This window comes from Mustelus asterias, chromosome 25 (assembly GCF_964213995.1).
Source record: "Mustelus asterias chromosome 25, sMusAst1.hap1.1, whole genome shotgun sequence".
NCBI lineage: Eukaryota > Metazoa > Chordata > Chondrichthyes > Carcharhiniformes > Triakidae > Mustelus > Mustelus asterias.
This window is the reverse complement of record NC_135825.1, coordinates 21,777,197-21,803,668: the sequence shown is the minus strand read 5'-3', so window position 1 is coordinate 21,803,668 and position 26,472 is coordinate 21,777,197. Positions and strand designations below refer to the sequence as shown.

Here is a 26,472-nt window from a genome sequence, read left to right as displayed (position 1 = left end):
TCCATCACTAAGGTGAACGTAACCGAATTGTGGTCACTATCACCAAAATGCACACCAACTTCCAAGTCTAGCACCTGGTCTGGCTCATTTCCCAGCACCAGATCCAATATAGCCTCACCTCTAGTTGGCCTGTCTACATACTGAGTCAAAAAACCTTCCTGCACGCTTTGAACAAAAACTGACCCCTCTAACGAGCTAGAGCTATAACAATTCCAGTCAATATTAGTCAAGTTAAAATCCCCCATAACAATTGCCCTATTACTTTCACTCCTAAGCAGGATTGACTCCGCAATCCTTTCCTCAACCTCTCTAGAACTTTTAGGAGGTCTATAAAAGACTCCCAACAGGGTGACCTCTCCTCTCCTATTTCTAATCTCCGCCCATACTACCTCAACAGATAAGTCCTCATCAAACCTCCTCTCTGACACTGTGATACAATCTCTGACCAATAATGCTACCCCTCCCCCTCTTCTACCTCCTTCCCTACTTCGACTAAAACATTTGAACCCCGGGACCTGCAGCATCCATTCCTGCCCCTGCTCTATCCATGTCTCTGAAATAGCCACAACATCGAAGTCCCAGGTACTGATCCACGCTGCAAGTTCACCCACTTTATTGCGAATACTCCTGGCATTGAAGTATACACATTTCAAACCCTGCTCCACCCCACCTCTGCAATGCCGTGCATTGCAGTCCCCATCCATGCATCCCTCACTTTCAGCCCCACTACTCAGGATCCCTCCCCCCCCCCGAATCAGTTTAAACCTCCCTGCATGGCCTTAGCAAATTTACCCCCCAGGATATTGGTCCCCTTCTGATTAAGGTGTAGACCATCCTTCTCATAGAGGTCACACCTTCCCCAGTACGAGCCCCAATTGCTTAAGTACCTGAACCCCTCCCTCCTGCACCATCCCCTCAGCCATGAATTCAAACCTTCCCTCTCCCTATTCCTCTCTAAACTATCCCGTGGTACAGGCAAGAGTCCAGAGATAACCACTCTGTCAGTCTTGGCCTTTAGTTTCCACCCCAACTCCATAAATCCCTGCCTAATATCCCCTTCCCCTATCCTCCCTATGTCGTGTGTCCCCACATGTACAATAACTTGTGGTTTATCTCCCTCCCCCCTAAGAGTCCTGAATACCCTGTCAGACACATCCCGGACCCCAGCCCCTGGTAGGCAACACACCAACCCTGAGTCCCTACCTTTAGTTCCGACCCTCCTATCTGTCCCCTTAATTGTGGAGTCCCCAATCACAAGGCCCAGTCTTTTACAGCCCCTAACCACCTGAGCTTTCTCACTCGGCTCACCCCCAGAGATCTGCTCTCTATGCTCAGTTGATTCCTCCTCAACTGTAGCCTCCAGCACCGAAAACCTATTATGGAGGGGAACCGCCCCAGGGGATTGTCTTCCCGATTGCTTCTTACCCCTCCTCCTGGCATTGACCCAAGCCTCATTTCTCATTTTTTGATTTGATTTGATTTATTATTGTCACATGTATTAACATAGAGTGAAAAGTATTGTTTCTTTCTTACACATTGGGTGGGTGGGATTTTACGGGCTAACTCGTCCCGAAACAATAATATCCCGTCTGAGATCAGCAGACCTTCCCATGCTCCGATTCCTGTGCCGTGCGGGCTGGTAAAATTCCAGCCATTATGTTCCTTTAATGTGCAATGTTGGATTAAAACACTGAATAACCATTCCACCCCAGTCAAAGCAGTCAGAACACCAAAGATGGGATTTTGCAGCCGTGCTCGCCCCAAAACCAGAAAATCCCACTCCAGGATCAATGGACCTTTGCATGGTCATCCCCCCACCCCCTACAATTCCTATGGCGGGCGGGACGGGAAAATTCCAGTCCAAGTCAGAGAATGTTGAAATGTCGGGAACAAAATTGGGATGTGAACAGACATTATTTAATTAAAAGTGGCTCGGTCATTTGGCACTGACAAACAAGTTAGTCACTTCACAAAACAGAGAAATATGACTTACGTTGACAACTTGGAACCTCGCCATCCCATCCCGCAGGTGTACACAGGCGATAATCTTTACCCACCAATTTGAATCTAGAAAAAGAAAATCAAAGCACAGGTAACAGTAACCTAAAGGCTAATTGGGAAAGCAATGCAGTTTGCTGACCTGATATGAATTTTTTTTTTAAAACAATCATAGAATCTCTACAGTGCAGAAGGAGGCCATTTGGCCCATCTTGTCTGTTCTGATCACAATCCCACCCAGGCTTTATCTCCTTAACCCCACATATTTACCCCACTAAACCCCCTGACTCTAGGGTCATTTTAGCACGGCCAATCCGCCTAACCCTCACATATTTGGACTGTGGGAGAAAACTGGAGCACCCGGAGGAAACCCATGCAGACATGGGGAGGAAGTGCAAACTCCACACAGACAGTCACCCGAGGACGGAATCGAATCTGGGTCTCTGGCGCTGTGAGGCAACAACGTTAACGGCTGTGCCACCATGCTGCCAAATCAACAAACAATGTTTAAAAAAAAAATCAAACATGGGTCTAGATTAGCAGAACAATGAAGTAGGAATCAAATACAGTTTGTGTTGCAGCTAAAGGTTAAGAAGGGAACTGGTCAGACCCCATACGCAGTTCAGGGCACAGGAGAAACATTGATGTATCCAGCTCACCTTGCAGCTGATTAAAATATAATTTAAACCCTTTTTGGAACCAACAGATGCAAACATGTGTACAGATCTCAGAAAATGGACCTAGATATCTGTAACACATTTAACATTCCCAACCTTGCATTAATATTCCATTCCCAACACGAACATTCCTGACCTCGATCAACATGAATATTTTTAAATATTGTTTGCTCCATACTAAATCGGAAGCTTCATTCAGAGTTCACATGGAGAATTAACATCAGATATGTGAAAAATGAGAGACAGGCATCTAAAACTGCCTTAATCGCAATATTAAAATAATATAGCCCTTCACCACAATTAGTTAGGCATTTGTATACTGAATACTCACCCAATGTCACAATAAAAAGTAACTTTACTTCCAACTGTCTTACTTGGTGCCCTGTAATTTCCGTTCAGAATCTCCCCAGGATTCCCACAGTTTATCGCTGCACAGAAAATAAAATGAAAAAAAGATAGGAGTGAGGCATAACTCCAAAATTGTCAACAGTTTCTGTCATTGCCATTCACGGATATTTAACATGAAGATGATAAGCTACTGTCCAGAATATCAAGTCACTGCACGCTTGGAATTCATTTCCAACATCACAGCAACACAAATATAAGACTCTCTCAATCCTCGATACCTCACAATAACAGGGCTCTGTCTGTCTTTAACATCGCTGTATGTTGACTTGCGTCAATCTTCACCAGCAATCCAAAAACATAATAATAGATTCCCACCTACTTACTATTTGGTGAGAGACTGGGAGTTGTGGAAGTATGTAATTCACTGAGTTGCTGTTATTTCTTTCTCTTCCCACACCTAGTGGTGCACAAGGCAGACTTCTGCCTGTTTCCGTAGCAAATTGTGCCTGGAACAGGTCACTGACCTGTTGCAGGAGACTTAAAGCTTGAGGGGTGCCACTCCACACCAAGATCAGGTGTCTCCCCCGTGCCTACCACCTGCCATTGGCACGTTGGACGAATTTTGCAGGTTGATATTCAACCTGATTGGCCGCGTTCATAGAAACCCTACAGTGCAGAAGGAGGCCATTCGGCCCATCGAGTCTGCACCGACCACAATCCCACCCAGGCCCTACCCCCACATATTTACCCGCTAATCCCTCTAACCTACACATCCCAGGACTCTAAGGGGCAATTTTTTTTTTAACCTGGCCAATCAACCTAACCCGCACATCTTTGGACTGTGGGAGGAAACCGGAGCACCCGGAGGAAACCCACGCAGACACGAGGAGAATGTGCAAACTCCACACAGACAGTGACCCGAGCCGGGAATCGAACCCGGGACCCTGGAGCTGTGAAGCAGCAGTGCTAACCACTGTGCTACCGTGCCGCCCTACTCACCTTCCTTGGCCATCAAGTCCTGAGGTGGGACTCAAATCTGGAGCCTCTGACTCAGAGGTAGGAATGCTACCCACTGCGCTACAAGACCTCCACTGAAAACTAAGAACAAAGAAAATTACTGCACAGGAACAGGCCCTTCGGCCCTCCAATCCTGCACCGATCATGCTGTCCAACTGAACTAAAACCCCCTACCCTTTCGGGGACCATATCCCTCTATTCTCATCCTATTCATGTATTTGTCCAGATGCCCCTTAAAAACACACTATCGTATCTGCTTCCACTACCACCCCAGGCAGTGAATTCCAGGCACCCACCACCCTCTGTGTAAAAAAACTTGCCTCGTACATCTAGTGCATAGGTACAAAATATTATCAAAACGATTAATGCAATATTGTCCATTATCTCAAGGATGTTACAACTCAAGACTGTGGAGGTCTCTTCAGAGTCTCTCATTTATCTGGAAGATGACCGATTTCCAGTTCCATAACATTTTCTGCTCCAGCCACCACCACTAAAATCCTTCTCCATGTTTTTGTCCACCCCTCAATATCCATTGGATTTACTCAGGTTTGATCAACCAATTAATGCAACAGTTTCCTCTGTGCTGGGCTTACACAACTTATTTAGTAAGACAGAGTCACAAATCTTATCTGATCTTTAAACAAGGATGGTACAGGACAAGGGAGGACTCTGAAGATGATTTATGTTTGATTATTAATACCATCTTGATTAAATTTAGTAATTCAATTTTTTTCAAACTGGGAATCAAACTATTGCTGAAAACACCTGGCTATGTTCTGCCAAATCACCATCAATATTCATTTAAAAACTACAGTTATATTTTCGGACTTTTGTTCTTCAAATAACAAACTTGCAGAAGTTTGTGAAGAAGCAACGCGTACAAGCATTAAATTTTCATTTTTTCTATTCTGAAAAAGTCTTGATAAAGTTGCCTTCAGCATGTCCGGGTGGATGAAGAGAAGTAATTCTCAGTCCTGATCATTATACATTAGTTCCAGCTTAAGTTATCTGTAATCTTAGTGAAGAAACAATCGCATTAATTGCTGGCCAGCCAGTGACATCCATGTCCCATGAATGAATTTTTAAAAAGCAGGACTCAGCACGATGGATCCAATGTTAGGTCCCATGCCATCATTCACATGTACAAACTCTTCAGTGAAATACTGCAGGTTCTGTCACTAATAGAATTTTATTCCAGCACAAGGCACCTTTCTTTAAGAGAGGGTGCACAAAGTGAAAGAAGTAGTAAGGAAAGTAAAGTTTATCGCTTATGCTCACAAACGGCCTCTTAATGGTGTCCATGTTGAATTAACCTGTTGAGGAGCAGATTTTGAACATGTGTCTTTCAGCATGTAGCCTGTAAAACAACTCTACGCAACCCCGGAACCCACATAAACTGAGGTGAGGGAAATTAATTCCTCAGTTGGTGATTGTGGAAATTTACCACAGGAATCTTGCAATATAAAGCGACCACCATTATGACTGGCTGAAACCAACATGTGTGCAAAAATGTAACTGTGTGAAGCTTGAATATGGGGTTGATTGTGTACCATACTTCATATGGATCTCAATCGCAGAAGGCTTAAACAGACTCAGTGACAAAGCTATGCTGAACAACACAATTACATTTGCCAGTATTAAATGATAGAGGTTCAATGCTCCGCTGTCCATGTTAATTTTGTTTGTTTTATGGAAATTTATGTTTATGAAAAACCGTACCAGCTGACAAACTCACTAACAGTGCATTGAATTTTCCAATCTGTGCAGACAAAGGAGTACACATTAGAATATATTTCATCCATTCATCTTAAGAAACCAAATATACACCAAATATTATAAGGCAGGAACATGGGGCTGGATTTTACATCATTCATTAGGCATGTTTTTAACAAAATAGTTCTGGTACGTAGCCTACCGTTTTTCTGAGCAATCTGACCCTCTCCCTGTAACACGGGGTGTGGGTAAGGTGTGCCCATTCACCTGCCTCCCTTTAAGACAATGAGGCTAATTAATAGTTACTTAAAGACCTCAATCAGCTGGACAGTGGAAGGCAGGTGAGTGTGAAGGCTATGTTTTCACAAAGTTGAAAGGGTGAGAAGGCAGGAGGCTTTATCCTTTGGAGGTGCCCTATGCGTAACCAGAGCAATCCCATCCCCCCGCCCCAAAAATCATACCCCACTTTGTGCCTCCCCACTTGGCCTCCAGAAATCGGTCCCCCATTCCCCTTGCACCCCTGTCCTGCTCCCCCCCCCCTCCCCCGTACTATGCAGTATGGCATAGTAAAAAGGACAAAGTATGTATTAAAGCATTAATTTCCTCTGCTTAGTGGGTCATGGAAAAGCATTCCAATCTTTTCAAAACAGCAAAGTGCCAATGCCAACAGGGAAAATCCCATCAGAACATTCAGACTTTTAAATGATTTCAGCGGGTTTGCTCAAAGGTTGCTCTATATCCTTTGATGCCATTTTCGAGTTTTAAGAGTTGATTACTTACAAGGTCTACAGGTAGGTGGCGGTGGTGCAAATATGTTATTCTCACTGCATTCAATGACGTTGCTGCCATACATTTCATAACCTTCGTTACAGCTGTAGGTGATGGTCTCCCGATGTTTGTACAGAGGTCCAAATCCTGCGACGATGCGCCCATTTGCAAGCTGATCCGGAGCTTGACATCCAACAACTGGCAAGAGAGCAATGCTTGAATCTTCACTAAACTATTAACTGCACTGATAAGACTGAATGAAAGTTTGAATGGTGCAATACAGCTGTCCCCATCTTCAATCAAATAATGTTACATTCATTAAGGAGTCAACAACAAAATACATTTCCCACAGAACCATACACGAGGAGAAGTGGGGTGAGAATATTAACCAAAAATAAGCTTTGAAATCCAATATACAAGAAACAAATCAAGTGATTTAAAAAAAAGTCTTTTTCAACAATGTCAAAATCTTGAAGGATAACATTTGTTGCACTATAATTAACAGACAGTTCAAGATGAAGGGGAATTTTTAAAATATTATCAATATTCGGAGCACTATCTCCAAAGTTAAATCAATAAGATCATGCAGCATAATTCTACAATAATTGTTGATGTGAAAATAAAATGATTCAATTGTTCGAGCAATCTATTCTACGTAATTGTTCGGACAACATGGAATAGAAGCTGGGGCAGGATTTTCTGGCCATTCCCACTGGCGGGGTCTTCCAGTCCAGCCAAAGTTGACCTTTACTGCAGGTTTGCTGGCGGTGGATTGGATGAGCCATGCAAATTGCCATTGACTGCAGCGGGACTGGAAGAACCTGCCAATAGCGAGTTGACTCTACCGCAGGAAAGCCCGCTGGGGGGAGGGAGTGGGGTGGGGGCTGGAAAATTATGTGTAGATTACAGATGAACAAAGCAAAAACATTCTGCTAAGAGGACATGGCTGGAGTTATACCCGCTGTAAAGGAAGATACAGTAAGAAGTTTGACAACACCAGGTTAAAGTCCAACAGGTTTATTTGGTAGCAAAAGCCACGAGCTCATGGCTATTGCAGGTCAGTCATTGCACCTCAGAGCATTACTGCAGGAGTTAGTGAGAGAAACTTCCTCAACCTACCCATCTTCAACTACTTTACTAAAGGCCTTCTTCCCGTTGAAAGGCCAAGCATGAGACTGGTTATATCAGCACTGTGACTGAAAAAGCAAGAGAGAAATTGGCTACTCTTCAGCACCACCTCCTGACTGTTATAAGATGTTGGATACCATCCAATTGGTCTTAATAAAGTCTTTGTAGCCTTAAGTAGGTTAACTGTATGCATTTCTTAACTACAAGAACTACATACACATAAACAGTAAAGGGTCCAAGTTAGCAGCTGTCTCCATGCTTGCTTGTACACACCGCTCTGTCCAATACTAGACCTACCCTTAGGTAAGGCTCATGATTTCTCTCACATGATGTGGGTGGCACTGTACTCAGTCCTAATTTAATCTTATATGTGCCTGAACCTTATACTACACTGACACTTGCTGTCTTTCCACTATCTACAAGGCTCAAGTCAGCATTTTAATAACATAGTCACTATTTGCCTGGGTGGGTGCCGCCACAACAAAATTCAAGAAGCTCAACAATATCCAGGGAGTAATTGATGCGCCTTGCTACTGAACTCAATATTTGCTCCTCCATCGGCATTTTCACAAAGGTATATACAATCTACCAGTTGCACTGTAACAATTCACCATGGCTAAACAGCACTGCCTTCCCATGAGAGCTCTACATCAAGGACAATATTGTAGGAATGTCACCACCTTCATGTCAACTTGGTCTCACTGCCTTGGCTGAAAACTAGAACTATTAAAATCCAAGAGTATATCAAACACTTGCACCTTTGTTATCTGGTGATGTAGAACAGGCCATTGTGTACCTCGAAGAGGGTCAGAACTTTCAGGCACAGGAACAGGAATGTAGTTGAAATTGTGGTTACTTTTCGATAACCAAGTATTTCTAACCCAGCCATGTAGAAAATTTACCATTTTATCAACTAACCATTTCTAACCCCATTTGTTTTGACTGTGCATTGTAGGCAATGGAATATGAGATTATGTTTAATGGGGGCTTGTAAAATAGATGACAGATCAAATCCAGTCAGTTTCCCGATAGGTAGCTTAGTGTGAAATTACCCACCAGGGACTTTTCTAACCTCAAATTCAGTAAGTTTGCTTCTGCTCTGCACAAGATTAAGAGGAAATTAAAAAGATTGGAACTGCAACACTGGAAGAAGTTTTTATATTTCAAATTGTGCAATATGAATCAATTTACAATTAACAAAGCGAATCGCCAGGATTTTCTGGTGGGGGGTTGGCGGGGGTGGGGGGTGGGTGAAAATCCTGACCACTGACTATAAAGTAAGAAAGTGCTTATTTTTCAACAAACTCTCCTTCAATATGACCTTATTTCCATATGCAGTTTTACCTATTGGCCACTGGGTTGGTAGTAGGGTCGCCAACCCTCCAACAGTGTGTTGGAGTTTCCAAGGATAAAGGACACTACTGGAAACAACCCAGGAGATAAAGTATAGGGGTGTCAGTCTAACAATTACAGACATGCTGCTAAGGAAAAGAACAACTATGAAGTAGCTTGGGATATTTACACCTCAGTCGGTTCTGTCCTTGTCCCATTTTCCAGCTGTTGCACAATGATGATTTTTCAATCAATTAAAAATGTCTCCACTCTAAGAATATTTTGCTACCATTCCTGTGCTAGCCATTGTGGGTTAATGGAGGTATCACATTACAAATAGGTGGAAGATTATTATGTAGCGGTTAGGGGAAAATTAATTTCAGTTGGAGATCTGAACAGGCAGATGATCAAAAACCTCAGGGATTAACCTCATTCAAGTCAATAACCTCATTCAAATCATTCAAGGCAAAACACACTGATGAACCAATGTGTACAATTCAGAGCAGGGCATGGGCATTCTTCTCTGTGTCATTTTCTTTCTGCCACTTTCCAATCATACTAGCACTGGCCTGATCGCTTCAGTTCAGTTGCATGACTTTTCTTGGATCAGCAGCTAAACAGAAATGGAGATGAATTCAGGGAAGCCAGCGTGAAGCATGACTGCAGGGAAATTAGTTGTTTGCCATTTAGGGCGCAGTATGAGGTTTTGAAATCTGAAATACTAAACAAAAGGGAGGAGAATTACAAGAAATTACAACACGGAAATGGGTCAATGTGGCTTAATCGATCTTCTTGGGTGTTTTTGCTCCACACAAACAACCTTCTTCATTTGACCATATCAGCATATCTTTGTATTCCTTTCTCTGTCATGTGCTTACCTCATTTCCCTTCAAATACATCCATACTATTCACCTCAACTACTCCTTGTAGTATCAAGTTCCACATTCTAACCAATCTTTGGGTGAAGAAGTTTCTTCTGCAGTTCCTATTGTATTTACGAGTAACTAAATTGCGTTTATGCTCCTCGTTGTGGTCTCATCTGCAAGTGAACACATCTTCTCCACAGCAACCATAACAAAAGCTTCCATAAAGTTGAAAGCCTCAATCAGGTCACCCCTCAGTCTCTTGTTTCCTATAGAAAAGAGCCCCAGCCTACTTAACCTTCCTTGGTGGCTATAACTTCTCAGTTCTGGTATCATTTTAATAAATCTTTTTTGCACCTTTTCCAATGCCTCTCTATGTCTTGTGTGTAACATAGAGACTGGAACTGTACATACCATGTTCAGAGCTGTCTGGTCGAACCAAGATTCTCTACTAGTCTATATTGGTGTCTCTGAATTTCAAATTGAATCCTTTAGAAATTAACCCCTCGTCCTTTGTTTCCATTTTTTCAAATGGGCTTATCAATCTATGTCACTACTTTTTGTGACGGACGTAATTGTACCTCCAAATACTTCTGTTTCTTTATGCCATTCAGTCACTTATTTCCTAATGAGTATGTTGCCACCTTGTTTTTCCTACTAAGGAAAAGATCACTTATTGTCGGTGAAGGCAGAAAGAAGATAATGAAAACAAACCTGCACGTTATGGGCAGAATCTTCTGGTAGGAGTGACGTTGTCGGCCATGGGACCAGAAGGGGAAAAAAAGATGGTGCTGGAGCGAGGCAACTTCTTGCGAGCTGTCCCCACCATATCCTCTAATCCCATCTTCTACTCTCGCTCTATGCTCTTAAAACTTAATTCTGACTCTTTAAACTGTCTCATAATGTTCTCTTTAAATCTCCTAACACATATCAACCTTCTTGAGAACAGCTTCTTCCCTGCTGCCATCAGACCTTTGATTGGTCCTATCATATATTAAGCTGATCTTTCTCTTCACCCTATCTGTAACTGCAACACTATATTCTGCACCCTATCCTTTCCTTCTGTTCTATGTACTCGATGAACAGTATATTTTGCCTGTATAGCACGCAAGAAACAATACTTTGCACTGGATACCAATACATGTGACAATAATAAATCAAATCAAAAGGGCGTGGCACATCTGCTCATAGGTGGGACTCTGGCCAAGAGCAAAGGCCAGGCTATTAAGTATTTGCGCACAAAGAGTGCGGCACATCCGGGCGGAGGGGGCAAACAGGAAGTTTACACCCCAGCTGCTCATAAGGTCGAAGATCCGGGTCCAGGTATTTGCTTCCTCCGAACCGAAGTGAGTATTATTCCCACTATCTGAGAGGAGGCGGTGTGAACTGTAACTGCTGCCACCCCCTCCACCTGCCAGCTAGATCCCTGGAAATATTCCCATCAGTCTCCTTCTCTCCCTTCCTTGATTAGCCGTGCTCCATTCCCCTTTCATTGCCACCTCCCTCGTTTAGTCAGCCATGACGGCCACCACCCAAGCTCAATCGTCAATGCCTCCTCTCTAGTAGTTGAGTAACAATTCCCATCGAGGAAAAAGCAGCTCTTTCTCACTCCAAGTCCACCAGGATCTCAGTTGCTGAACACCATGTTTAAGAAGTTGTTTCTCATTTGCTAGTTAATTAATTCTGGCAAGATTGCCTTTTCGCAAGCATGCAGAACAAAAAAAGGATCGTGATGCTTGCTATCGGGGTGGTTGATCTGATGTCAATCCACCGCTAACTTAATTCCATTGTTTCGTCCCACCATCAGAAAGCTGACCTTTGGCTTCCCACACAAGATGCCCCCTGCCTGCTGGTTTCACCCTCCCAGGAACTTCCCAAGATTCTGCTCCATGATTTCATTTTTTTCCAAGTGACTTGTAACAACTTAGTGAACCAATTATTCATAGAAATCATAGAAACCCTACAGTACAGAAAGAGGCCATTCGGCCCATCGAGTCTGCACCGACCACAATCCCACCCAGGCCCTACATATTTTACCCACTAATCCCTCTAACCTACACATCTCAGGACACTAAGGGGCAATTTTAGCATGGCTAATCAACCTAACCCGCACATCTTTGGACTGTGGGAGGAAACTGGAGCACCCGGAGGAAACCCACGCAGACACGAGGAGAATGTGCAAACTCCACACAGACAGTGACCCAAGCCAGGAATCGCACCCAGGTCCCTGGAGCTGTGAAGCAGCAGTGCTAACCACTGTGCCGCCTTTCATAAAGAGGTTCATAAAGAGGTTTTTAATTTCAGTTCACGTATTTACAAAAGAAACATTGCTCCCAACCCTCTAGATTCAGATGTCTTGTTTGAGAAAATGTTTCAATTCTATCTGCTTGATATGGTGTGACAACTTCTGTTGATATCAATGCAATAGTATGTACCAAAGCAATTCATGCAGCACAGAGTGGACACTAGGCAGCAATGGAGGAGTTAGGTGGGATAACTGAATAATACTTGAAAAGACAATGGCATTGAAATTTGGGTCCACCATCCTCAGGCTTAGTGGACCAGTTAATGCCTGAAAATTGGGTATTGTACAGCTTAATTTATGAGTCACAGTTAAAAGAGGACTTCAAAGGTGGGTGGAAATATAGCAAGGCTTTAAGAGAAGGGTTCGAGGGACTTGAATTAGCCGAGATGTCTGACTGCTCCATCACCTAAAGGAAACAATTGAAGGGAGGAGGGTGCTGCTTTCCAATGAAAACCAATGATTCTGAAAATCTAGAGATTCTCACTTTGACTTCTCTATTCCAAGGGACAAACAAACACAACTGCTGGAATTCTACGCCCCACTCACCACAGAATCAGAGCCAGCAAGGGGTGGACAACGGAAATGTCCGTTGACCTCAGATGGGAATTTCCGGTTTCGCTCGAGTGAGGCAGTATAATTCCACCCAACTTCTCAAGCCTTTCTTAATAAATAGAACCTTCCATTAAAGCCATCCATCTAGTAAGTTGCTTTAGTGCCGATCTTAACCTGATCCATTTAGCCTGTGCAGGGTACATTTGTGTTGGCTGCCCACTCTCTGGGTGCGGCAGCATCTGAATCATGCCATCCAAATTTGTGCCTGTGTGTTTTACCACAGAGTTAAAACGTGATGTAATTTGGCGTGCATGACATGAAAGCAATAAGAGTTCCCTGTTCCCTGTCTTTGAATGGTCATTGAAAAAATACTCCAATCGAATGAAGAATAAGGAAGAAATATGTCAGCGACTACTGGGAAAAATCTATATAAACTTTCAGAAAATGTTATATATTTAGAAATACACTTCTGTGTATTTCTGACATTTAGGAAATCATCACTCAAATGGTTTAAAAGTAGGTGGTGATGACGTGAATGTGTTACTTTCAGTACACTCGATGACACTCTTGCCAACTATTTCATAGTCAACTGTAGGTGATTGTATCCTGATATTTGTGCATAGGTCCAAATCCTGCCACTATTTGGCCATTCACTGGCAATCCAGGGAGATGGCATCCAACAACTGACAAGTCATTAGCCTACACTGCACGATTATAGTCCTCATACAAGAAGAAACTATATTTGCTCCTTTAACTCTGGAGTCTTGCTAACATCCTAAAATGCGTTCTTGGAAATCATAGAATCCCTAAAGTGCAGAGGAGAAATATATAAGGAAAATCAAGCTCAATTGACAGACTCTGTTGTGGATATTCACATTGGAGGATATAAAGAGAATTTGAGTCTCTTTGAAAACTATGCTCGCTGTTTCTAAATAATTTTTATTTATTCTTGTACCTGGTAAATCCAAACTCAATGAAAGGCATTAAAATTTTCTTATCGTGGATGTTCACCTACCCAGTGTGTAACTAAAGCTATCTAAAACAAAAGCAAAATACTGTGGATGCTGGAAATCTAAATTAAAACAGAAAATGCTCGCTGTACCCATCAGGGTCAGGTCACGATCAAAGGTCGTCAACCTGGAAGGTTGGCCGGGACTTTCCGGCCTCACCGTGGTGTAACCTGTCGCGGAGGATGTGGTGGGACAGCCAAGAATCCGCCAACACTCCGGAAGATCTCGGTGGCAGGCGAGGCCCAGGCGTTCTCTATATCCCCCTTCGCAGATACTAACTGATCTGCTGTTGCCAGCACTTCTATGTTTTTATTTCGGACAATCTAATTCGATTCAGTGGGTATCTGAAAGTCCATCATGCCCAGGCACTTAATCTTCATTTTAAAACTAGTTTTAATCCAATTCTATGATTAGTCCTGGCTGCCTATGGGATATTAGTTTGGTTACTTGTCTCCGACAAGCTGTGCTTCTTCTTTCTTGCAGGTCAATTAAGTTGGGATTGTTTGCGAAGCATTGTGCACAGAAGTCAGGATCGAGTAGAGGAACCATATCAATCAGGGTTAAAAACCAGGAGATAATTGGGCGTAGATAGGGGATGAGAGGATGGGGATTCTGAAGTGGGGATCAAGGGAAGGTGGAGATGGCCAGGGTAAATGAGATAGGTGGAAAAGGGGATGGAGAATATGAGAGAGGGAGCCGAGAGAGAGGAGGGGGAAAAGAGAAGACAGGGAGTGTGGTAGATGGGAAAGAAAGAAGAGAGGAAGAATGGAGTACAGCAGAAGGGAATGTCTTCTCACCTTCAAGTCAGTCTTCAATTGTCTTTTACCAGGGAGAGGGGAAAATGAAAAGGTCAGCTATGGGGATCATTGGGTTTATAGTATATATTGCTGACATCTTAATGCAGAAATAGATAGAGAAGTTGAAGAAGGGAAGGGAAGATTCAGAGATGATCATGGAAGTAATGTATGGAAGTTAGAAGCAAAGTTAAGACATTTTCCAGTTTAGGGCAGCAGCAGAAATCAGTGCCAATATAGCAATCGGTGTATCCCAAAAAGACTTGGGGAGGGGACCTGAAAGAAAAAATGTTCCATGTATTTTACAAAGAGGCGGACTTGACTGGGACGCATGTGGGCCCCCATAGCAAACACTTTCTATTGAGAGGAAGTGAGTGGAGTCAAAGGAGAAGTTGTTCAATGGAAGAATAAGTTCAGCAAGGTGGAAGGAGATGGTGGCAGGGGGAACATGTTGACATGTATAAAACTAACCACATTATCAAGAGATTGATATCATCATTATGGATTCATAGTCCAACAGAAATAGTAGATTTTTGAAAATAATCTTTCAATAATGTATTTGTAAATTCTGTTCTTTCATAAATCATGATATTATTTGTCACCATAGGACTTAAGAACAAGTTGAGAGTCAACATTATAAACCTGGAACTTCCTGATACATGTTTATATTTGCGTGGACAGCCATTTCCACTCGTTTGTTGACCTTTTGCTGACTCCAGCAGATTTCTTGGAAAGAACCATGAGTGATTGGGCACAAGTGGTGGGGCTGGAGGGGGGAGGGTGGCGAGGAATGGAAGCTGATAACCACAGAGGATTTTAAAATCCCAAGTTTAATCCCCATTACCGCACTGGTGAGGAAATCATAGGGAAGGATGTTTAAATTTCAGTGAAATGGATATAGATTAGTAGAAACCTTAACAGCAAGAATCACAAGATTCTCTAACAGACAGGGTAAGAGGTCATTTAGAGTCACAGTAGATGGAGCCAGCTAAAGCTGCCATCATTGTGGTCCCCAAATCGGCAATGCAACGCATGCCAAAAAGTAATTGTAATGATTTCAACGAGGCACATGAGGCTGGCCTCTTGGAGTATGAACTCCCTGATTAAGGTCATTACCTAAAAGCGAGATCCCTGATTAAGGTCATCATTGCCTGCCCAATCAGCCTCACCTATATATAAAACTAGGAGTGAAGTCAACCGGATGTGCCTTGTTGTAAGCATTAGAGTAATGATTGAACGTATTGAGCAAAGTAAATGCCTCAATAAATGAGGCTGCAGACACTGCAGTGGTATAAAAACACCTTAATGAGGAGGTTGGCTTACTAATGAGAGGTTTCAAATTAACACCTTCACACATATACAGAGTATATGAAACTCCTCCTGATATGGAGGATGAAATATTTGCAGAAGAGCCTTATTATTCTGATTGCTGTCCTACCAGAACAGCTGGCAAAATTTATAAAACAAGCTACGAGAAACATCTGTTCTGCTCAGTTGGGTCCTTATTATCAAAGACACCTTTCTGACAGTTACTTAAAGTTGAATTGCACCTTTCTCTCAGAATCCCAGTGTAGTTTTCTCCTGCTACATCAAAGTGTCAGCACTTTAACCTGGGAAAATCTGGCCAATGGAGTCCTGATGTAAAAAACCCTTTCAGTGACTCCATTAGATGGTTTAAGAAATATGGATCCTGAACTTACATTGACATATTGGAGCTTGGCCAGACCAGCCATTAGCTGTACACAACTGGGTGTTTCGACCAACAATCCGGTACCTGGAGAAATAAAAATAATTAACTGCAGTAAACCATAGTTAAAAAATTTTTTTAAACAGTTTGGTGACAATAGTGGTATAGTAGTCGTAGCAGATTAATAAATGAAACAATCAAAATGCTGCTTTGGTACAGCAAATAGGTACTGGATTGGTTAGTAGAGGGGCAGGTTACAAATCAAAACAGGTTCTAGCATAACTGAACTAGGCGCCGGTCAAATCCCATGAAGTATACATTATACAGTGCTAGTTAGAATACAAAGAACATTGATGCAATCTGGGTCACAGAGCTGAATCGAAATATCAGTAGAGAATTTTGCATATTGGACAAACACCAATCATAAATGATGGGTTCAGATTATGGATATAGGAAGGAGGTAAGTATTTCTTCCTAGTTTCCTCTCTGTAACTCTTTTCAGGAAATCTAAATGACCTGGAATTTGGATACGTGGCGCAGTGGTTAGCACTGCTGCCTCACAGCGCCAGGGATCCGGGTTCGATTCCTGGCTTGGGTCACTGTCTGTGTGGAGTTTGCACATTCTTCCTGTGTCTGCGTGGGTTTCCTCCGGGTGCTCCGGTTTCCTCCCACTGTCTGAAAGACATGCTGCTTAGGTGTATTGACCTGAACAGGCGCCGGAGTGTGGCGACGAGGGGAATTTCACGGTACCTTCATTGCAGTGTTAATGTAAGCCTTACTTGTGACAAATAAATAAACTTTACCTTACTTTACAGTTGTCAATGTGTGGAGGCATTAAAGAATATGGGCCAAACATGGGTACATGGGGTTAGGTTGCAGATCAGCCATGAGCTCATTGAATAGTGAAACTTGCTCAAGGGGCTAAGTGATCTACTCCTTCTCCTATGTTTCTATGAAAGCTAACAGGATATATTCAGCACTATTTGGAGAAAACTAAATTACTGTTGGAAATAAAATCCTATTCAGCAGTGAATTGAGAACCTCACTCCATTGCCTTGAAGATATTGTTAAAACTGTCACCTCGCGTACATTAGCAATAAAAATCACTGAGGTTAGCTGAGCTTCATTCAGGAATGTTTGGATTGAATACTCACCCTTTAAAAAAAATTTTTTTTTAATACTCACCCTCTGTTACAGTGAAAAGTAGCTATACTTCCAATAGTATGACCTGATGTCTTGTAAGATCCATTCAGAATCCCCTTTGGATTACCACAGTTCACTGTTGCTGTGAGAAAAATAAAATAGCTCAAAGATTTTTCAAAGCGCCAGGATTTTCATTTTTAAGACGACAATTCACAGAAAATTAACATGAACATGAAAACGTACTACACAATTAACATGCCAGGTTTTCTGAATTCTGGAACATATTGTCAAAGCTTTAGCAGTGCAAGTGTAAGTTTCATCCTCGAATTAAATAGCTCACGTTTCAGGCCACGCATAAAAAACTTAGAAGAGGAATTTTAACCTCCAGGCATACAACTGGTGATGCCTGTCCAGCTACTCCAGTGAGATGTCGAGCCTCTATTGACATGCTGGCAGCCAGCTCATAGGAGTTATCATAGAATCCTACAGCGCAGAAGGAGGCCATTCAGCCCACCAAGGCTGCACCAACCACAATCCCACCCAGTCCCTATCCTCATAACCCCATGCATTTACCCTAGCTGATCCCCCTGACACTAAGGGAAAATTTAGCACAGCCAATCCACCTAACCCGCACATCTTTGGACTGTGGGAGGAAAACCAGAGTACTCGGAGGAAACCCACGCAGACATGGGGAGAATGTGCAAATTCCACAGACAGTGGTCCAAGCTGTGAATTGAACCCGGGTCCCTGGCGCCGTGAGGCAGCAGTGCTAGCCACTGTGTCACCATGCTGCCCGTATCATTGTGTCACCATGCCACCTGTCTGCCTGAAACAAGCATCCAGAGTTATCTTGCCGGCTTTCAGCTTATGATACTGTCAGGTCAGCAGTGAGCAAAATCTCCAACAACGCGGGGGGGGCAACAATGATGGGATGTTCTTGAATGAGTAGCTGGAGGGCCTAGCTTAAGAGCGGCAATAAAATTCAAAGAAGTCAAGCATACCAACAGTTTCGGGGATTTAAAAGCTTAATCCAAGCAAAGTTCATAGCATTCCTGTATGCCAGTGCGCTGTCCCCAGAGCTGGAAGGCAGTGAATAGTGAAGTGCCACAAGGATTGGTGCTGGTGCGTCAGCTGTTACCAATCTGTATCGATGACTTAGATAATGAGACAGAGAGTGTTTATCGCTATTACTTTCCCCCAACCCTTTCCAATTCTTCACAACTAAGATATGCTCTCACCTCAGCTCAGAGTGAAATTACAGAAACTACACAGACAGACAGGTCAATTCACAGCACAAAGAAACATAAATGATTTTGACCTAGAAGCTAATTTACAAAAAATGAGAAGCAGGTTTGGATGTGTGCAGAGGGAATGTGTGCAGGGAGGGTTAGATCCCCGAACAATGGCTCAAGTCAGCAACAAGTCAACATGGTTTTATGAAAGGGAAATCCTTTTTGACAAACTTACGTATTTTTTGAGAAATTAACTATCTGCGAGAATGTTTCCTGCTGAAATTGTACTTTGCGGCATTTTTCCCATTTCCCATTTTTTTAGCACAGGTGTGCGCTTGCTCCACTGATTAGGTGGGAGCTAAACTGGCCACTTTTTAATGACAGCAGGAACAGAAGTTTGGGCAGGAAAGCTGGAATGGGGTGGCGGGGGGAATTTGGGGATGGGAGTGTGGTGAATTTAGGAAGCAGCACTTCTTGAGTGGATACATCAGGAAGTTGCAGAATGCAGCGACAAAAGCTACGGTTCCCGATCACATCTGCCACTCTAGCAGTTAAGGTGGCCAGAGTTCTGACTTACTGTGCATAAAGAATCCAATATAGAAATATTATTGTATTATTATTATGGCCAAAAGCTTGGTCATAATAATTGGTCAATAGAAAGCATTCCTTCTGGTTGTATCACAGCTTGGTTTGGCTCCTGCTCTGCCCAAGACTGCAAGAAACTATCCATTTGACCCATCCATTGACTCTGTCTACACTTCCCACTGCCTTGGAAAAGCAGTCAGCGTAGTTAAGGACCCCAGGCATACTCTCTTCCACCTCTTCCATCGGGAAAAAGATACAAAAGTCTGAGGTCACGTACCAACTGATTCAAGAACAGCTTCTTCCCTGCTGCCATCAGACTTTTGAAAGGGCCTACCTTGCACTAAGTTGATCTTTCTCAACACCCTAGCTATGACTGCAGCACTACATTCTGCACTCTCTCCTTTCCTTCTCTATGAACGGTATGCTTTGTCTGTATAGCGTGCAAGAAACAATACTTTTCACTGTATACCAATACATGTGACAATAATAAATCAAATCAAATCAAAGAGACAGCTTTCAAGAAGCTTCTTAAAGGATGGGATGGAAGTAGAGAGGCAGATAAGCTTATGGACAGAATTCCAGAGATTAAGACCCAGGTATCTGAAGGCATGGCCGGTACTGATATGGTGAAGAATGTTAGGGGTGCAAAAGGAGTTGGAAATGGAGGAATATGGAGTTCTCAGAAGGTATTTGGGCCTGTATGAGAGTACAACAGCAGGGAGAAATGAGGGATGAAATTTTTTAATTGGAGACTTTGTTAGACTGGGAGCCAGTGTGGGTCAGTGATCACTGAGGTAATCCATGAACAGGGATTGCTGCAAGTTATGATACAAACATTGGGACTTTGGATATGCTGAAGTTAATGAAGGTTGATAAATGGGAGGAGAGCACTGCAATAGCCAAGTTTGGAGGTAACAAAAGCATGCAGGAGAATTTCAGCAGCAGATGAGTTGAGGCAAGCATACAGATGGACAATATCCTGGCGCTATTGGTGATGGGATGAATTTGGGTTCGGAAGACCAGCTCAGGGTCAGATAGGATGCAGGGGTTGCAAAGAGTCTGTTTCACCCTCAGAAAGTAACTAGGGAAGACAATGGAATTTTTGGCAAGGGAACAGAGTTTATGGCAGGGACAGGGACAGTGTTTTCAGTCTCACCAATATTTGATTGAAGGAAGAATCTACTTATCCAATTCAGGAAGTCTGATAAGCAGCAGGAGGAAGCAACACCAAATAATTGGTTAGAAAAACATCACTGACAGAGACATACAAAACTGAACAGGGATGGGCTGGGGGGATACCTTGAAAAGGTACAAAAGGTTGGCAGGGTGCCTGTCTGCCTATAAACCCACCAACTGTCTCTCAGCAATTCAATGTTGGGAGCAACGTTAATTGCTCAGGACCATCTGATGTACATGGCGGCACAATGGTTAGCACTGCTGCCTCACAGCGCCAGGGACGTGGGTTCGATTCCCGGCTTGGGTCACTATCTATGTGGAGTTTGCATGTTCTCCCCGTGTCTGCGAGGGTCTTCTCCGGGTGCTCCAGTTTCCCCCCACAGTTCAAAGACGTGCAGGTAGGTGGATTGGCCATGCTAAATTGCCCCTTAGTGTCAGGGGCACTAGCCAGGTAAATGCATGGCGTTATGGGGATAGGGCCTGGGTGGGATTGTGGTCGATACAGACTCAATGAGCTGAATGGCCTCCTTCTGTACTGTAAGAATTCTATGATACATTCTCGGGAGGAAATTTCATCTTATAGAGTTACTGGTCATGGATGGCTGACAATTTGTGTCAGCCAGGTGTGGTAGTTCCTGCTGAGCGACAGGCAGTCCCAGCATGCCAAGGAACCCAGCTAAGTCCAAGACCAAGGATCACATTGAGTGGGGTAAGGTTCTGGCCTGGGGACAGGTTCAAGAGGTCGGTGGGACAGTTAAAGTGAAGATGGCCTGAAGTGCGCAGTGGGGGAGGGATGTCTGAAGGGCTCAAGAGAGGTCCTCCACCTTACCTGAATCCAGCCCAGGGAACGAAAGCTGCCAAGCTTTTCTGGAGTAGGCCTTTTCCCCTCACCAAGCCTTCACCCAAGGGTAAAATACTGGTTGGGGTGTGATGAAGCCCTAAATGGCCATTAATTGACCACTTAAGGGCTTCAATAGGCCCAAGGACAGGCGGGCAAGCTGCCTGCCATCTCCCCCATCCCCCAAAATTTTGGATAGGTGGGGTTGGGTGGCTAGGTGGCGGGAAGGCTATCTTCCCACTTTTAAAACGCCGTCTCTGTGGAGAATTATAGGAAGGCATATCAGTGGGAGAAAGCGTGTAGGAATGAAGCGCAGAATGGCAATAGCATCATTTTAAGATCAATTAGGAAACTTCCAAACCAACATCAAAATATTTATATACATCTAACAGACTCAAGAAAGGTCAACTCACATCCTTTGGTTCCATCAGGGTTTAAGAGCAGGTTACTCACATGGTCTGCAGGTAGGAGGCTGGGGCACAAATGTGCTGTTTTCACTGCAATGAATAACACCGAGGCCATCCATTTCAAAGCCGTTATTACAACTGTAGGTGATTGTCTCCTGATAGCTATACGTAGGTCCAAATCCTGCTATTATCCGGCCATTTAGAAGTGGGTCAGGACGTATGCACTTGACAGCTGAGAAGAAGACAGTGCATTGAATACCACAAGGCTGTAGTTATGGCTTTAACAAGAGCACTGCTCTCAGTCACAATCATATCAAATGGAGTTTAGGAGCAAAAGGACTTTGTGTTTGTTAATCCTGGGCCTATTTTTGTCCTTCATCACATCCTCAAATCATTTAATTGTAATGTTTTCCAAATGTGCCAATGCACAACTTCAGCAAGAGCAACATGTGTATGCTGAAAATCAGCAATGAAAATGCTGCAAACACTCAGTAGATCAGACAGTATCTGTGCAGAGAGAAACAGAGTTAATAGGCTGGGTTTTGTCAACTGTCTCATGTTCCTGGCAGTGGGTTCAATGATGTGGAGATGCCGGCATTGGACTGGGGTAAACACAGTAAGAAGTTTAACAACACCAGGTTAAAGTCCAACAGGTTTATTTGGTAGCAAAAGCTTTGTGGCTTTTGTGTGGCTTTTGCTACCAAATAAACCTGTTGGACTTTAACCTGGTGTTGTTAAACTTCTTCGTGGGTTCAATGCCAGGTCAAGTGCCTGTACACTGAGATTGGGTAGGCTTGCTGTGCAGTGTGTCCAATTAATGGCATGCCCACCGAGGGACAACGAATAATGGATGGCAGGTGGAAGTTAGAGCTGGCAGCAAGGTCGAGGACGCCATTTATAGAGGGCAATCTGAAACCTTCATACTGGCTGTACACAGAGGAGGTTGAAGAACATCAGCAGAAGGCAGCGTTTGGAGACTTGGCTGCAGTGCGGAGAGCGTTCAACTCCATCGCTCAGTGACACCCACCTGGAGGTTCTCCTGTAGGCAGTCCGTGAAAGAAGAGAAATACTATTTCCAGGGGTTGAGAGGTGGCTGGGAGGAGGGGAGGGGGAAACAGACACATGTTGGATTGGGGGAGGGGGAAACAGACACATGTTGGATTGGGGGAGGAAGCCAGCCAGCCTCACAAAAGTGGTTTGGCTGGTGGTGCTGCTGCTGCAAATTCATCGAATCATAGAATCCCTACAGTATAGAAGGAGGCCATTCGGCCCATCAAGTCTGTACCGACCACAATCCCACCCAGACCCAATTCCCGTAACCCCACACATTTACCCTACCAATCCCCCTGACACTAGGGTCAATTTAGCATGGCTAATCCACCTAACCCGCACATCTTTGGACTGTGGGAGGAAACTGGAGCACCTGGAGGAAACCCACGCAGACATGGGGAGAAGGTACAAACTCCACACAGATAGTGACCCAAGCCGGAATTGAACCTGGGTCTCTGGCACTGTGAGGCAGCAGTGCGACCCTAGATTCCCGAGAGAAAATCTCCCAGTAGTTGGGCTCTGCAGCTGTTCTTCACACAATCCCTTTAACGTACATGCCCTTTGAATAGCATCCCTCAGCCGTACTGCTTTGAAACGCTGCACAACTGAATGCTTACCGGTTACAGCCAGCCCCGTGTGTGCTCTTGTCTCAACTGAGCTGACAAGCTGTTGAAACTCTGTGGTTCCTGTGTGCCATCCATAACCTTCAAACTGTCTTGTAAAATTGCTGTTAATGACCCACTTAACAGCCTCTATTATATACTGGCCAGCAAGCTCCTGCTCCTGAGACTGAGCCGCCCGTCTGAAATTGATTTGGAAGTGGAAAGGCGTCGAGGTGCTGCTCCCATGTTACCTCTTCTTATTTTCCTGTTTCACTGCTTCCCCCCACTGCCCTGCCATAACTCAAAATCCCATTGGCATGGGATTGGGAAATATTATCCCAATGCTTCAGAACTGACCTAAAATGTCAACTTTGTTTCTCTTTCCACACATGCTGCCAGACTTACTGAGTGTTTCCAATATTTTCTGTTTTTATTATGTTACATTATTTGGGGATTTTTTTGATTTAGACACAAAGAGAGCTGACAAATGCAGATTGTTAAAGCCAGGGGAAACCAAGTCATTTTCTGCCTTTGTAAAGTTCTGGCTCAAATTTGAATTAAACTAGAACTAGATCAGGCAATCATAAGAGATCAAGACCATAGCTGTCCAAGCATTCTGTCTTTCTTAGCCACGCAATGCGTACCACGGAGCTGTGAGTGTCATATATAATGTTACACCATCCCCAGACTTTCTGGGGAGGATGCATTACTGCCTCCACAGAATCCCTGAAAAGCAAACTTAGATTGAATTTCTGACATTATTCAACCCAATTTCACTTAAGCACGATTGCAGGCAAGCAGGGAATCCCCTTGAAGCCATCGGGTGTCAGTGAACCATAGAATCCCTACAATGCAGAAGCAGCCATTCAGCCCATTGATCCTGCGCCAACTCTCTGACAGAGCAACTTATCCAACTTACTCGCCCTATCCCCGTAACCCCACATATTTCTCCTGGCTAATCCATCTAACCCACACATCTTTGGACACAAAGGGACAATTTACCATGGCTAATCCACCTAACCTGCACATTTTGGATTGTGGGAGGAAAACGGAGCATCCAGGGGATACCCACGCAGACACGGGCAAAAGGTGCGAACGCCACACAGTCACCCGAGGCTGAAATTGAGCCTGGGTCCCTGGCACTGTGAGGCAGCGATGCTAACTACTGTGCCACTGTGCTATAAATAATTAAAATGTCCAAAATTCCCTGAGCTGTCAACAATTCTCCAGGGTTAACCAGATGGAGAATAGCTCAGTGAAAATGACAGGCTGGGAAGGCTTTGATCAGTGTAACTGATGAATTGCAGCATTGTCACTGCATGACAGGTGAATGCTGACTGATGTCAGTTCAGCTATCTTGCACTTCACCTTGAACTACACATCCCTGCAATTTCAGCCTTCAACACTGCATGGAAGCAAATTTTGCAGCTCTGCCACACACCTCTGATTAGAACATGAGAAGCAGAAACACCGTTACAGCCAGGAGTAGGAGAAACAGCAGCACCAACAGCATCAGCCACCTTCTTCTCAGCCACTGGGCGAAGCAGGCGGGCACAGACATCCAGCTCCAAGGAAGCAGAAACCCTTACACAGGCCAAAGGATCAACTATGTTACTTGTGAGCACGAATCCCTCAGCAAGTTTAAGCTCCCACAGCGGGTTACCAATGCCATCAACAACCTCCTGAAACAACACATCCTTCTTACTGAACCAGGTGAGCATTGCCAGTTGCTGTCACTAGAAGGCCACCCCCCACATCCCCCTACCGCCCCCACCCCACCCCCCCCCGCCCCCCCCCCCCCCCGTTCCCCTATAATCATGTGCCCTCTTCTCTTGCAAGGAGAGGAAGCAGAGTTACACATGTTAGAAATAACCTGTATGGGCAGATGGGACATTTGTGGCAGCTGGCTTGGTAACATGGGTGCAAGCGAGTAATAGGATGAGAATTACTGTGATTGTTGGCTGTCCATTTGTGGATGTGAGGGGACGCTTGGAAAGAGAAACATGAGCACAGCTGCAAGGTGTGTTTTATTGAGGAATATTCTGCAGGAGAATACGGAGGAAGCCAGACTGTGGGACTTAGCACCGGAAAGTGTTATGCCACTCACTTTGTCTGCCCACCTGAGGCTTCAATCTTTGGTTCACTGTCTCCAGGTTGGAGGGAGCATGTTCCTGCTGCTGACTTCCGAGGATCTTCCATTCATTCCTGCTGAGTTGAGAGGCCGGCCTCGACCTCCCATCCTCGGGAGATCTCACCTCACTGCAGTCCCTCAGATCTCACAGCCGGACCTCCAAGTAAGGGTGAGAGACCCAAAAGGGCATCCTTCCCAGGTCTCCTCTCATCCTATTCAGCAGCTTCTACCAAAAGAACATGATGGAGCCAATTCTAATCTTAGAGAAAAATACCTTTGCATGTCGGTGGGTCTTTGTCCCACTCTCCACTCTCTGTGCAGACAAGTGTTTCTGCACCAATCAATGAATTGCCATTTTGACATGAAAATTCTGCTATCATCCCATATTTCCAGTGATCATCATTGGGTGGTGATGGAGTTATGCCTTTACTAATATGTGGAAGATCAGCACATGTGATAGCTAATGAGAAAATGAAGGCAATGCTAAAGTAAACGCTTCAGGAATTGCAATCTCAATCAACCCTTGTGGCATGGCATCACACACTGATTTTAAAAAGTACATGATGCAGAATGCTGAGCCGGAATTCTCAGGCCATTCATGCCAGCGGGATTCTCTGGTCCTGTTGCAGTGAACGGAGATTTGGCTGAGTGCCAAATTCTCCATCCTGGCTTGCAGTGGCGGCAGGGCGTTGAACAGCCGGAGAATTCCAGCCCTGATCTCCCAGCTGGGCACTGCACGTTTTTAAGAGAATATCACCCTTTTAAAATGAATTCCCGGACAACCTTGATTGTACTTCCACAGCACCGTCCATTTAGTGTTGCAGGCAGCTGTCGATTTGTTCATGTAACACGTCAACAATTATCAGACACAACATTTAAAATCAATCATGGATAATCACTTGTTAAAGTTAAAGTTTATATATTAGCCATAAGTAAGGCTTATATTAGCACTGCAATGCAGTTACTGTGAAATTCCCCTAGTTGCCACAGTTCAGCGCCTCTTCGGGTCAATGCACCTAATCAGCACGTCTTTCAGACTGTGGGAGGAAACCGCAACACCTGGAGGAAACCCACGCAAACACGGAGAGAGCGAGCAAACTCCACACAGACAGT

The 26,472-nt window shown here is 44.1% G+C and overlaps 1 protein-coding gene across 1 annotated transcript in view; it reads right to left on the bottom strand.

The window, feature by feature from the left end:
* LOC144511735 (sushi, von Willebrand factor type A, EGF and pentraxin domain-containing protein 1-like) overlaps window positions 1-24,949 on the bottom strand; it is a 94,355-nt gene extending 69,406 nt beyond the window's left edge. The window contains exons 1-7 of the mRNA XM_078241960.1: window positions 24,670-24,949; window positions 21,623-21,808; window positions 17,381-17,480; window positions 16,209-16,282; window positions 6,537-6,722; window positions 3,007-3,103; window positions 1,994-2,067 (exon numbers count right to left, since the gene is read on the bottom strand). Coding sequence (XP_078098086.1) covers window positions 1,994-2,067; window positions 3,007-3,103; window positions 6,537-6,722; window positions 16,209-16,282; window positions 17,381-17,480; window positions 21,623-21,808; window positions 24,670-24,949 — 997 coding nt within the window. The remainder of the gene's footprint in view (window positions 1-1,993; window positions 2,068-3,006; window positions 3,104-6,536; window positions 6,723-16,208; window positions 16,283-17,380; window positions 17,481-21,622; window positions 21,809-24,669) is intronic.
* Window positions 24,950-26,472: the final 1,523 nt, after the last annotated feature.